We start from the raw sequence: 12376 nt of genomic DNA on the forward strand, positions 1-12376 counted from the left end.
CAGGCCAATTCTTTAATTTGTCTCGGTCATTTTGAATGCTAATCCTGTCTTTCAAAGTGCAAGCAACTCCTCTGTACTTGGTGTCATCCACCCATTTTATAAGCATACCATTCACTCTATTATCCAAGTCATTAATGAAAATACTTAACAGAACTGATCCCAGGACACAACCCTGGAGGACCCCACTAGATATGTCCTCCCAGTTTGACAGTAAACCACTGATAACTATTCTTTGAGTATGGTCTTTCAACCAGTTATGCATCCACTTTATAGTAATTTCATCTAGGCCACATTTCCCTAGTTTGCTTATGAAAATGTCATGTGTGACTGTGTCAAAAGCCTTACTAAAATCAAGATAAATCATACCTACTTCTTCACTGCCCTCCCTCCCCCATCCACTAGGCCAGTATCCTTATCAAAGAAGGAAATTACATTGGTTGGCATGATTTGCACTTAGCAAATCCATGCTGGCTCTTACTGATAAATCTATTATACTCTAGGTGCTTTAAAACTAATTGTTTAAAAATTTGTTCCAATATTTTTCCAGGTATCAAAGTTAGGCTGTCTGGACTCAGGGGTGAAAGTAACTTAAATCTCTTACTGTACACGGGCCTCCTGGGCTCCTGAGCAAGCTGGGGGGGGGGGAGGAGAGAAGGGGGCACCACAGCCCTGGGCTCCCGGAAGGGGTGGGGCCTTGGACAGAAGGGACATGGCCAGTGGCGCTGGAACAATTTTTAGGCCGGGGTGCTGAGCTGTGGCCCCCCTACCCCGTCCGCATCCCTCAGCGCCCCAGGCTGGGACCACAGCTGGGGGCAGCTGAGGAGCTCCAGGCCGGGGCCAGGAGCAGAGCCCCACAGCCAGGACCCCGGGCAGCAGCAGAGGGCCTGATGGCTGAGACCTGGGGCCAGTAGTGGAGCTCCTGGGCAGGGGGTCAGTGGCCAGGCCCTGTAGTGGAGCTCCTGGGCAGGGGGTCAGTGGCCAGGACCCTGGCACAGAGCCACGCTGGGCACAAAGCCTGGGGGAGCAGCAGCTCAGCCTGCAGAGAGGGAGCTGTGCCCCCCCAGAACCCCCTATGCCCCCGGGACCCCGACAGCCTGCAGAGAGGGAGCTGTGCCCCCCCAGAACCCCCTAAGACCCCCGGGACCCCCATGCCCCCCTGTACCCCTACTTCCCACACCTATGACAGGGCTGGGGGCCAACCTCCCCCAGCCAGCCCTTCAGCACTGCCCAGCAAGCTCTGTCTGGGGCTCCAGTGGTGATTTAAAGGGCCTGGGGCTCCAGCCACTGCTGCGGTAGCCCTGGGTCCTTTTAAATAGCTGGGCCCCGGGGCAGCTGCCCCTTTTGCCCCCAGTCAGCAGCCCTGCCAGTACGGTCCTTAAGGCACTGCTGCAGCAGCGCTCTAACTTCGACTGTACTGGACAGTACCGGCAGCCACCTTCTTACTGGTACGCTGTACTGGCTTACTTTCACCTCTGACTGGTCTATAATTCCCTGGACCCCCTTTTTTAAAAATAGGTACTATCTTTGCCCTGTTCTAGTCCTCCCACATACTCCATGAGTTCTCAAAGATAATTACTAATTGTTTCAGATAATTCCTTAAGGTACCCTAAGGTGCATTTCATCAGGCAATACCAATATGAATACATTTAAATATTCTTTAACCAGTTCTTTCCCTATTTTGGTCTGAACTCCTTCCTCCTTGTTGTTAATAATTGTGCGAAGTATCTGGTCACAATTTACCTTTTCTGTGAAGACTGAAGAAATAAGCATTAAACACCTCAGCCGTCTGAATGTGGTCCATTATCAGCTCTTCTTCCCTGCTAAGTACAGGATTTACACTTTTCCTTTTTCTTTCTCTTGCTCCTAATGTCTTTGTAAAACCTCTTCTTGTTGCCTTTTATTGTCCCTTGCTACGTGCAACTCATTTTGTGCCTTAGACTTTCTGATTTTGTACACGTGCTATTCTTTTGTACTCATCCTCAGCAATTTGTCCATTTACATTTTTTGTAGGATTCCCTTTTGATTTTCAAGTGCAGCCGAAGCAGCCTCTTAGTATCCTTCCTATCTTTCCATCACATCAGGATCATTTAATGTTATGCCTTTAATATTGTCTCGGAGAAGCTGCTAGCTCTCCTGAACTCATTTATCCCTTAGATTTTCCTCCCATGGGACCTTACCTTACAATTCTCTGAGTTTGTCTAAGTCCTTATTCTGCTGCTCTCACTCCTCCCTTTCCTTAGGATCATAAAAATCTATTGTTTCATGATCACTTTCACCCACATTGCCATCAACCTTCAGATCTGCAATCAATTCCTCCCTGATAGTTAGAAGCAAGTCTAAAATGGTGTTCCCCTGGTTACTTCCACCATCTTCTTAAACAAAATGTGGTCCCCAATACATTACAAGAACTTTTTGGACATTCTGCGTTTTGCCATATTGCTTTTCCAAGAGATGCCTGGGTAGTTAAAGTCTCCCAGTCCTACCAAATCTGATGTTTTGGTTATTTCTATAATTTGTTCTAGAAATGCTTCATTCACCTCCTTCTCCTGATTTGCTGGTCTATAGTAGACCCCCCTCCCATGACATCATCTCTCTGTTTCCCCCCCATTTTGTCTTCACCAAGTCTATATACTTTGGTTTTTTATACTCACCACAGATTTTGCATTCCACAGGGAGTTCACAGTATTTGGCCCTACACTGGGGACAGAAATATCCACCCAACGTGAGACCTGGATCACTGTTGTTTTCCAAGTGCCTGGGGGTGGGGCAGGAAGAGAAGAAATCAATACTGTTGAAATCTCTTGGACAAATGTGAAACTGTTGGACAGAACTGGAGAACAAGCATAGAGATTGTCACAGAGTTTGGTGTGATGTGAAGTTGCAAATCAACCAGAAAATTCACTATTAAATACACATTTCCTTAAATAACATAGCCATTTAATGAAATGTTACAACAAAACACCAACACTTTACCAGGGTCTTTAATTAAATCCTGGGATTAACCTTCCCATTTTTAAGTAGCAAAATATTAAGAAATTTATTAAGTGTTACCTAATAGATCAATTTCCACTGGTAATGGAGTTTCTAACCCTGTGTCTCAATAAATACCCAAAAATAGGGAAATATCATGAGTTCAATAACCTTTTTGAAATGTGATCCAGGATTTCCAAGAGAGGAAATTTATGCTTGATTTAGCCACCTGCTTTTGACTCAGAAGCCAGTACCACGCTTTCCCTCAATAACAAGAAAAGATTATTTTTTCCCCCAGATAACTGAAATTTCCTTTACCTCTAGAAAGTGACTTTATAAAAGGCATCCACTATATTATAGTCATAATTTTTCCCTCACACAGAGAAACTCTGGTTTGGACTTAAAACTAAAGATATGCATTTTAATTCTCTCATGGAGCATACACTATTCTTCCTTGAGTGATTACTCATATCGATTCCAATTGGGGGAGGGGGGGTGCGCGCCACGTGCACAGTCATTGGCAAGTTTTTCCCCTAGCAGCACCTGTTGGTTTGGCTGTGGAGCTCCCTAGAGTGGCACCTCCAAGGCGGACCATCAAGTCTGGTACTCTTGGACTCCCCAAGCCAGGTGATTGAGGAGGTGGAACTGCCGTCCACCCCGGACACCTTTGAAGCAACAAGGGACTAGTTTGCCACAACAGTGCTACGGTCCCCAGTCCTCCATGCCAAGCCTCCAGCGCCACAACGTATGGCTCCATCTTGAGGCAAACTGGCAATGCTTCGTCCTTCAGTATCACCAGCAGAGGCAAGATACCGCTCTGAGTCCCAGCACCGATTGGACTCATGGCACCAGTCGGATTTGCGGCACAAATCCAAGTCACGCCAGCGCTCCGGATCGCAGCACCAATCCCCGCTGCGCGGCAAGTCCCACTCCCGGCTTCAGTTGTCTTGGCACCGGTCAGCCACTCCGCGCAGACCCTACTCACAGTACCACTCCAGGTCACAGCACTGCTCTCCAGTCTCGTGGCACTGCTCCCCAGCCCAGCTCCACACCACCCTGGCCATCGCGATCCCAGTCCTTGTCTTTGGAGGCGGGGTCCAGACACTCTGAGCAGGGCCAACACTGGTGAGCCCACAGAAGGCCTGATGTGGGTGCAGGGCCATGGTCTGCGAAGTGACATGGATCAGTGCAGTAGCCATTTTGGACCCCATGGGAGTACCACCAAGCCCAGGGCACCCAATCCAAAGTTCCCATTCACTGGTGTCCGATCCAAGGGTGCCAGAGGCATCAGCCAGTTGCCCCACCCCTAAGGGTGCTGAGGTTGTACCGGCCACACTACCTCCCATGGAACCAACCTCCATTCCTGGACCAGACCCCAGGGTGATTAGCCCAGATGTAGAGGCAGAGCAGGAGGCCCCAGGGACCGGAAGGGGCAGGAGGAACCCGTGTTCTCCCTGGACGAGGCATTTGTGGGGACCTCCGCCTCATGGCTGCCCCCATAGACAGCTGTGCCCACCAGGACCTCCTATGCAGGGTGGCACAGAGCATGGTCTAAAGGCCAAGGAGATGGTAGAGTCAGAGGCCCCTACGGTTGACATCGTGGCCCCGGAAGGCCCATCAAGAGTGGCTCTACCCCTTACCAAAACTATCCAGGCCAACGCGAAGACCATTTGGCAGACCCCAGCCTCCATCCTTCCCACCACAAAGGGTGTGGAGAGGAAATACTTTGTCTCCTCTAAGGGGGAATACCTTTTCACATACCCGCAACCCTGCTCTTTGGTGGTGGCTGCGGTGAACGAGAGGAAGAGGCAGGGACATCAAGTCCCAGTGCCTAAGTTGAAGGACTCCAAGCGCCTGGATCTGTTCAGGCGCAAGGTGTACTCCACTGGGAGTTGCAACTCAGGACTGCCAATCAGCAGGCAATCTTGAGTAGATACCATTTCAATTCCCGGAACTCTATGCTGAAATTTAAGGAGCTGGTACCAGCAGAATCCAGGGAGGAGTTCAAAGCTATTGTTGAGAAAGGCAAGGCAGTGGCACGGACCTCTTTACAGGCCTCACCGGACGCTGCTGACTCAGCGGCATGCACCTTGTCCTCCAGAATTGCCATGCAGCATTGCTCATGATTGCAGGCGTTGGAGCTTCCGCCCGAGGTCCAACAGACCATACAGGACCTGCCTTTTGATGGGGCGGCCTGTTTGAGGAGCAGACGGACTCCAGGCTGCCCAGCCTAAAAGACTCCTGGGCAACTATGAAATTATTGGGCATGCATATCCTGGCAACCCAACACAAACATTTTAAGATGCAGCAACAGCAGCAACGCTCCTATCCTCCTTGGCCGAGGCAGGATTTCTATAGGAGAAGAGGCAGGAACAGCAGGCGCAAGCCTTCCCACCCCTCATCTGGGCAGGGCCAAGGCCCGACCAAACCATTGTCTGGTTCAAAGCAGGCTTTTTGAAGGTGCGCCTGAGGACGGTGCCTCAGCAATGACCTCAGATCCTTCTCCTTGTTTCCTGAATCGTCTGTCCCACTTCTGCCGTGCTTGGTCCCAAATAGACCGCTGGGTCCTTCGCACAGTAAAAGTGGGATATTCTCTACAATTCTGCTCCTCCCCTCCTTTCCACCCCCCTTCCCCATCCCTCTTCAGGGACCCTTCTCACGAGCAACTCCTTATCCAGGAGTTGCAGGCACTCCTCACCAGAGGAGCGGTGGAGGAGGTTCCTCAGTAGCTCAGGGGCAAGGGATTCTATTCCTGATACTTCCTAATCCCCAAAGCCAAGGAGGGCCTCAGACCCATTCTAGACCTGCAAGGCCTCAACAAATTCATGGTAAAGTTAAAGTTCCACATGGTCTCCCTGAACACCATCATTCCGTCTCTGGATCCGGGAGACTGGTATGCCACCCTCGACCTCAAGGACCCTTACTTCCATATATCCATACGTCCAGCGCACAGACGGTTCCTCCGGTTTGTGGTCAACTGCAACTATTATCAGTTTACAGTCCTCCCTGTAGCCATAGGATTATTTTGCTAGCTATTATATCATAGAATCATAGATTATTAGGGTTGGAAGGGACCTCAGGAGATCATCTAGTCCAATCCCCTGCTCAAAGCAGGACCAATCCCCAAATGGCCCCCTCAAGGATTGAATTCACAACCCTGGGTTTAGCAGGCCAATGCTCAACCCACTGAGCTATCCCTCCCCCTCACTACTAATCCAGCCAGCTGTATCAAATAACATGTTTCTGAAATTAATCTATTTCCTTCTTATATTTTATCAGTATTAATTCCTTGGAATTTAGGATGTGTTGAGGCATGTGTTGCCTAATAAGTTTTTGCTGAAATGCAAGAAGCCTGTAAGGTCTAAGATCCAGTAAGATATGCTATACAGCAAAAAGTATAATCAGTTATGAATATGTCACCATAAAAGCTGGCAACCTTTGGCACAGATAAGTATGGTCCCTGAACTTTGGGGAACCAAAGGGGGGGGGGGGGGGAACTATCCATATGACATGACAGGTTTATCCGTCATCTACAACCAGTTGGTAATCGCAGAGTACACCACAACTTGGAGGTCACCAAGAGAACCTAGGTTGGCAGTTTTGGAGTGAGATAATCCTTATTAATATATTTATAAAGTGTCATAATCCACTAACCTGTAGGAAAAGGGTACCCATAAATTTCTTAGGGTATGGAAATAGGATTTGAGTATAGTAGGTTGGGCCTGAATTACATAGGGTCAGGATCCTATAAAATACCTTGTAAGACAGGGTCTTGTAGGCTCTTCTAGCTCCTGAAGCTTTGGTTTCTTGGAGTGCTTTTTCCAGTTCTCCTATACTCTATATACTATCTTTTCATCTATCTATTCTATCCTCTATCATACTATCAGATCAGCTTGTGTAGTATAGTATAACTAATCAACATTCCTAACTATCGGGGAAGCCAGCACACATCGATCGTGTAATTGGGCATGCCAGGAGTGAGGCTGGTCCTTCACCTCCTATTACCAGGTCCTCAAAAAAGGGTGAGAGTATGTTAGGTTAAGGTATTTATAGTAGAAAGAAGAAGTGGGCTGTAGCCCACGAAAGCTTATGCTCAAATAAATTTGTTAGTCTCTAAGGTGCCACAAGTACTCCTGTTCTTTTTGCGAATACAGACTAACACGGCTGCTACTCTGAAACCTATAGTAGAAATGTTACCACCAGGAGTTTGGGAAAAAAAAAAATTCTGTTTTGCAGTTATAAGTTTCATAGCATTTATTATTATGTTAATTTCAATAAAGTTGTTATTAATTTGGTATTTTCCTTAGTGTACATGTTCTTGCCAAGTACCCTGAAAGTCCTCTCCTGATACAGAACTCTCTGAGTTCTTTAACTCTGTAGTCTGAATTGGATAAGAACCTATAAGTCTTCTGGTCAGATACGATCAGTGGCGAGCCATAACAATTAACCTATCAAATTCAGGTCAACATCCCTTTCGGCCTGTCAACAGCCCCCCAGGTATTCACCAAGTGCATGTCATTTATAGCAGCCTTCCTTTCTTGTAGGCCGGTGCAGGTATACCCGAACATCGACGACTGGCTGCTTCGGGGGTGCTCCAAGGACCAGGTGGAATAATAGATTTGACTGGTGAAATCCACCTTCGACAATCTAGGTCTCTTTCTAAACAAGAGCAAGTCAACCCTGATACCAACTCAGAGAATAGAATTTATAGGGGCAGTGCTGGACTCGACTTGGGCCAGGGCATTTCAGACAATCTCGGACATCATATGCAGCCTCGGACAGTACCTCACCACCAAAGCAAGGGGCTGCATGATCGCATGGCGTCATGCACGTATGTGGTGCAACATGCCAGGATGAGACTCAGACCTCTCTAGCTTTTCATCAAGGACGTGACAGTCTGGACTCGGTGGTCACTCTACCAGCACAGGTCCTCCAGGCCCTCGATTGGTGGCTCAATCAGCAGGAGAGTGGAGCCCATTCCTCTCCCCTATGTCGGGAAGGCCTCCAGCTGTGGGAGTTTTGCATAGCCAACTCAGTTCACCTGGAGGCAACCACGAGTGGTCCATCCAGCTGGACCTCATCATCTTCCAGAGGTGGGCAATTTCCCACATCAATCTCTTCACTACTCGAAGCAACAGGAAGTGCCAGCGGTTCTGCTCCTTCCGAACCACAGCCAAGGCTCCATCGCGGATGCCTTCCTCCTGTCATGGTCCGACCATCTGCTGTATGCATTCTCGTTGTTTCCTCTCGTACACAAAGTCCTGCTCAAAATCCACAGGGACAAGGTGGCAATGATACTAGTAGCGCCGGCGTGGCCATCCCAGCACTGATATACCACCCTCTTGGAGCTGTCGATGAACGTCCCAGTCATGTTGCCGCTGTTCCCAGACCTGATCACCCAGGACCACGGTCATCTTTGTCGGAGAAAAACTCAGTTCTCGCTTTTTCTTTGGGTGCAGCAAAATCAAATACTTTATTATTTCTCCAGTAATTACAATGGAGGGAGGGAGTGCCCTAGGACACAGGGTCGCCCCAGTCCCGGACAGGTCTCTCTCAACTGGTAAACAATTACAGCAAGCCTTTATACTTTTGTTACAGACAATAACTAGCAATAATACAGACAATAATGAGCAACAACTACATTTTGTTTATACATAAGCCATTCTGCTATCTTATTTGTCTTACTCCTAAAAACGCAAGCCTGCATATTTGGTTATCAAGTTGCAAGGTCGTAATAACGTTTTACACAGTTCTTTTCCTCTCGCCTCACACTATCTTTGCTTCTACAAGTCTCACGTCATTAGGGTCACAGCTAGCCTAACTCTTGCTAACTGACTGACATGCATTAAAATTCCCTTAAAATCCTTGTTAATTCTTTCCCTGCTTCCACATCTTCATCACCCAGACCTCCAGTCTCTCCACCTCATGTCCTGGAAGCTTCATGGCTAAACCGCAAAGAGCTCCTGGTCTACTTGGTAACAGGAAGCCCTCCACTAAGGCCACCTATCTGGCAAAGTGGAAGAGGTTTACAATCTGGTGCTCCCAGGCCCTCATTCCTCTCATCTGGACTATCTGTTACACCTTAAGCAGCAAGGCTTGGCTGCTTCTTCCATCAAGGTACACCTAGCAGGTATCTGCGCATTCCACCCAGGAGCAGCTGGATGCTCCCTCTGTACCAACCCCAGGGCTGGCCGCTTCCTCAAGGGCCTGGAGTGTCTGTACCCACAGGTTTGGCAGCCAATCCCTGCATGGACCTCAACCTGGTTCTCTCCAAACTAATGGGGCCCCCCTTTGAACCGTTGGCAACCTGCTCGCCCCTTTATCTATCATGGAAGGTTGCCTTCCTAGTTGCCATTACTTTGGGGAGATGGGTTCCAGAGCTCAAGGCCCTCACCTCTGACCCTCCATACACTGTCAGCTTAGGCCTCACCCAGCTTTCCTTCCAAAGGTTGTGTCCCAATTTCACTCTAACCAGAACATTTTCCTGCCTGTGTTTTACCCCAAACCGCATGCAAGCAGTCAGGAATAGAGACTCCACCCTCTAGACATTCGCCGTGTGCGCACCTTTTAGATCAAACACATGAAACCGTTCCAAAAGTCGAACCAGCTATTTGTGGTGGACCATATGAAAGGCCTCCCAGTCTCATTGCAGAGGATCTCATCGTGGATTACCTCTTGCATCCACACCTGCTATGAATTAGCCAACGTTCCAGCCCCAGCTCTCACAGATCACTCCACAAGGGCACAAGCATCATCGATAGCATTTCTGGCCCAGGTGCCAATCCAAGAGATCTGCAGGGTGGAAATGTGGTCTTCGGTGCATACCTTTGCCACTCACTATGCCATGACTCAGCACACTAGAGACGATGCAGCCTTTGGCAGAGCAGCGCTCCAGTCTGTGATTCCATAACTCTGACTCTACCACCTAGGTAAGGCTTGGGAGTCACCTAAATGGAATCAATATGAGCAATCACTCAAAGAAGAAAAATAGTTACTTACCTTCTTGGAACTGTTGTTCTTCTAGAGGTGTTGCTCACATCCATTCCAAACCCAGCCACCTTCCCCTCTGTTGAAGTAACTGGCAAGAAAGAACTGAGGAGGTGCCAGGTTGGCAGGGTTATATATTGAGTGCCATGGAAGCACAACTCCAGGTGGCTCTACAGTCGACCTGACATGTGCTGCTAGGGGAAAAAACTTTCCGACTGTGCACGCAAACACCCTAATTGGAATGGATATGAGCAACACATCTCAAAGAACAAAAGTTATGAGAAGGTGAGTAACCGGTTTTTTCCTTCTGAAACTTAAAAAAATCCTCTATTGTCTCTTCTCACAAAGAAGGGCACTCTTGCTAATCAAGCTTTCAATTTCACTATACATTATCAATGAAACTAATGGAAGACTCAGTTCCCAGTTCCAGGTATTCTCTCTTTATCACCACTATGTTTACGGATGCTGATTTATATTATTTGCTATAGTATAGTAAAAAGTGTTTATGTATTGCAGTGGCTCCTAAGGGCACCAGTCAGGGATCAGGGTCACCATTGTGCTAGGCACTATAAAAACAACCAAAAGATGATCGCTACCCTAAAGATCTTAAAATCTAAGGAAGTATAAGATAAGAGACAACAGCTGAATACAAACAGATGTTCGCAGTACAAGATAAAATGAGACTATTATGAACAGTTGTACACAGTGACCTGAAGATGACCTCTGTATAAGCGCAAAAGCTTGTCTCTCTCATCAAAAGAAGTTGGTCCAATAAAATATATTACCTCACCCACCTTGTCTCTCATTATGAACAATGTCATCAGCAGTGGTCACAGCACACCTGATGCCTACCCATTTTCATGATGTTTTGTACCTTTCAGTGCATATACAGCATTTTCTAAGTTTATCTAGATACCACAGAATTCTAATAATGCCTAAAAGTAACCATATTTTACTTACGCCATGCTAAATGATGGTTTAGCATCCTGATCAGAGAGCGAAGCAATGGTATGCTGAGGAAAACCTTAGGAGACAAGAAAAATATTACATCAGTATATGAATTGGTAACATACAACAAACAACTTCCTATTTGAGTGGAGAAGTTAAAAAGTTAGGGGTTACTGTTTAAAATATTTCATGTTATTACAGAAGTCAATAAACCTTTTCCTAGATATTAAATCCATCGTGAGTGTTCTCTTTCTACTTCTGCCTCCAAATTCTGTATTGCATCTCCTTACAAAAATATTTTTTCCCCCCACTTAGAGTGAAATTGACAAACCCCAATTTTTTTGGCATACAATTACAGAGAAAATTAGGTGAGATAGTAGAGAAGAAGAAAGAGCAATGTATTAAAGGGAACTATGGTTCAAGTCAGAAATTAAAGGGAACTAATTTAATGTTCAGACTTCAGAGACATGATCCCTTTGAATGCAGTATGAGGGTTAATACAATATTTTCTGGAGGTCCTAGGTAGCTTCCAGTCCTCCTCTGGTAATTATTTGTATAGCTCATCTCAACCAAGGAGATAGTAATAAGAAAAACTGTTCCACTGATTAGACTGAAAAAACAAAAGGTTAAATCATTTAATTATAAGGATGATTACACACAAATGTCTACTGTTTATGTATTTATTCACTTTGACGAATGAAAAGAAAGTTGTTTTAAAATGGGGAACAAGCCTGCACAGTGGCACTGCAGCAGAACATTGTGCTGCTACTTAGCTTCAGGCTCACACTCTTTCACAATTCTTTTTCTATCACAAGGAAGCAAAGGAGCTCATTCCAGTTGTTAGAAAGGAACAAGCTGACAAGATTTTTCCTAATATATGCCCGATCAGTTAATCAAGCAATACGGGCATGAATTTAAAAGGCTCATGGATTTTGGCCTAGGTACAGAAGGCAGTCATCATGATAAAATGGCAAATAAAAATACAAATGGAGAGGCACACATTTTAGGTTTATCATCTTAATATTTTACGTATCACATTTTTCCACTACTGCACAAAGAAATATTGTGTAAAATCTGTTACTACCCACTTAAAATGGAGTTTTGTCTCTTTTGTTTTAATTCTCAATTTTTAATTTAAATAGCTAAATGGTTTGTAGGTATATTGCTAAATATGTTAAAATCCAGTTTGCTAAAACTGAAAAATTAAAATGAAAACAATTATGCATCAATATGTTTTTCAGATTTCAGACAGCTTCCTTGTTCGTATTACTTTAATACAGAAGACACAAAAGAGGATGTTACACCAAAGATTCTTAAATCTTGCACTTAAAATTTAATAAAACAAGATCCTACCCATTCGAATAAGGGAGCATTCAGAACTTGAACTGGCAGGTGGAGGGCTAATATGATGCATCAGCAGCTCCTTATAGTGGCTTTCATCTAAAATTACATGGTACGTTCCTACCATGGA

At 46.1% G+C, this 12376-nt stretch overlaps 1 protein-coding gene across 5 annotated transcripts in view; it reads right to left on the bottom strand.

The window, feature by feature from the left end:
* GTF2H2 (general transcription factor IIH subunit 2) overlaps positions 1-12376 on the bottom strand; it is a 30633-nt gene that overhangs the window by 7631 nt on the left and 10626 nt on the right. For 4 of the 5 annotated variants that reach the window (XM_045020466.1, XM_045020468.1, XM_045020467.1 and 1 more), the window contains exons 11-13: positions 12259-12366; positions 10918-10981; positions 2652-2755 (exon numbers count right to left, since the gene is read on the bottom strand). In XM_045020466.1, the coding sequence (XP_044876401.1) occupies positions 2652-2755; positions 10918-10981; positions 12259-12366 (276 nt within the window). Of the gene's footprint in view, positions 1-1774; positions 1821-2651; positions 2756-10917; positions 10982-12258; positions 12367-12376 lie in introns of those variants that run through there. The other variant, XM_045020469.1, reaches the window with a different exon arrangement.

The sequence above is a fragment of the Mauremys mutica genome, chromosome 6 (genome assembly GCF_020497125.1).
Source record: "Mauremys mutica isolate MM-2020 ecotype Southern chromosome 6, ASM2049712v1, whole genome shotgun sequence".
Classification (NCBI taxonomy): Eukaryota; Metazoa; Chordata; order Testudines; family Geoemydidae; genus Mauremys; species Mauremys mutica.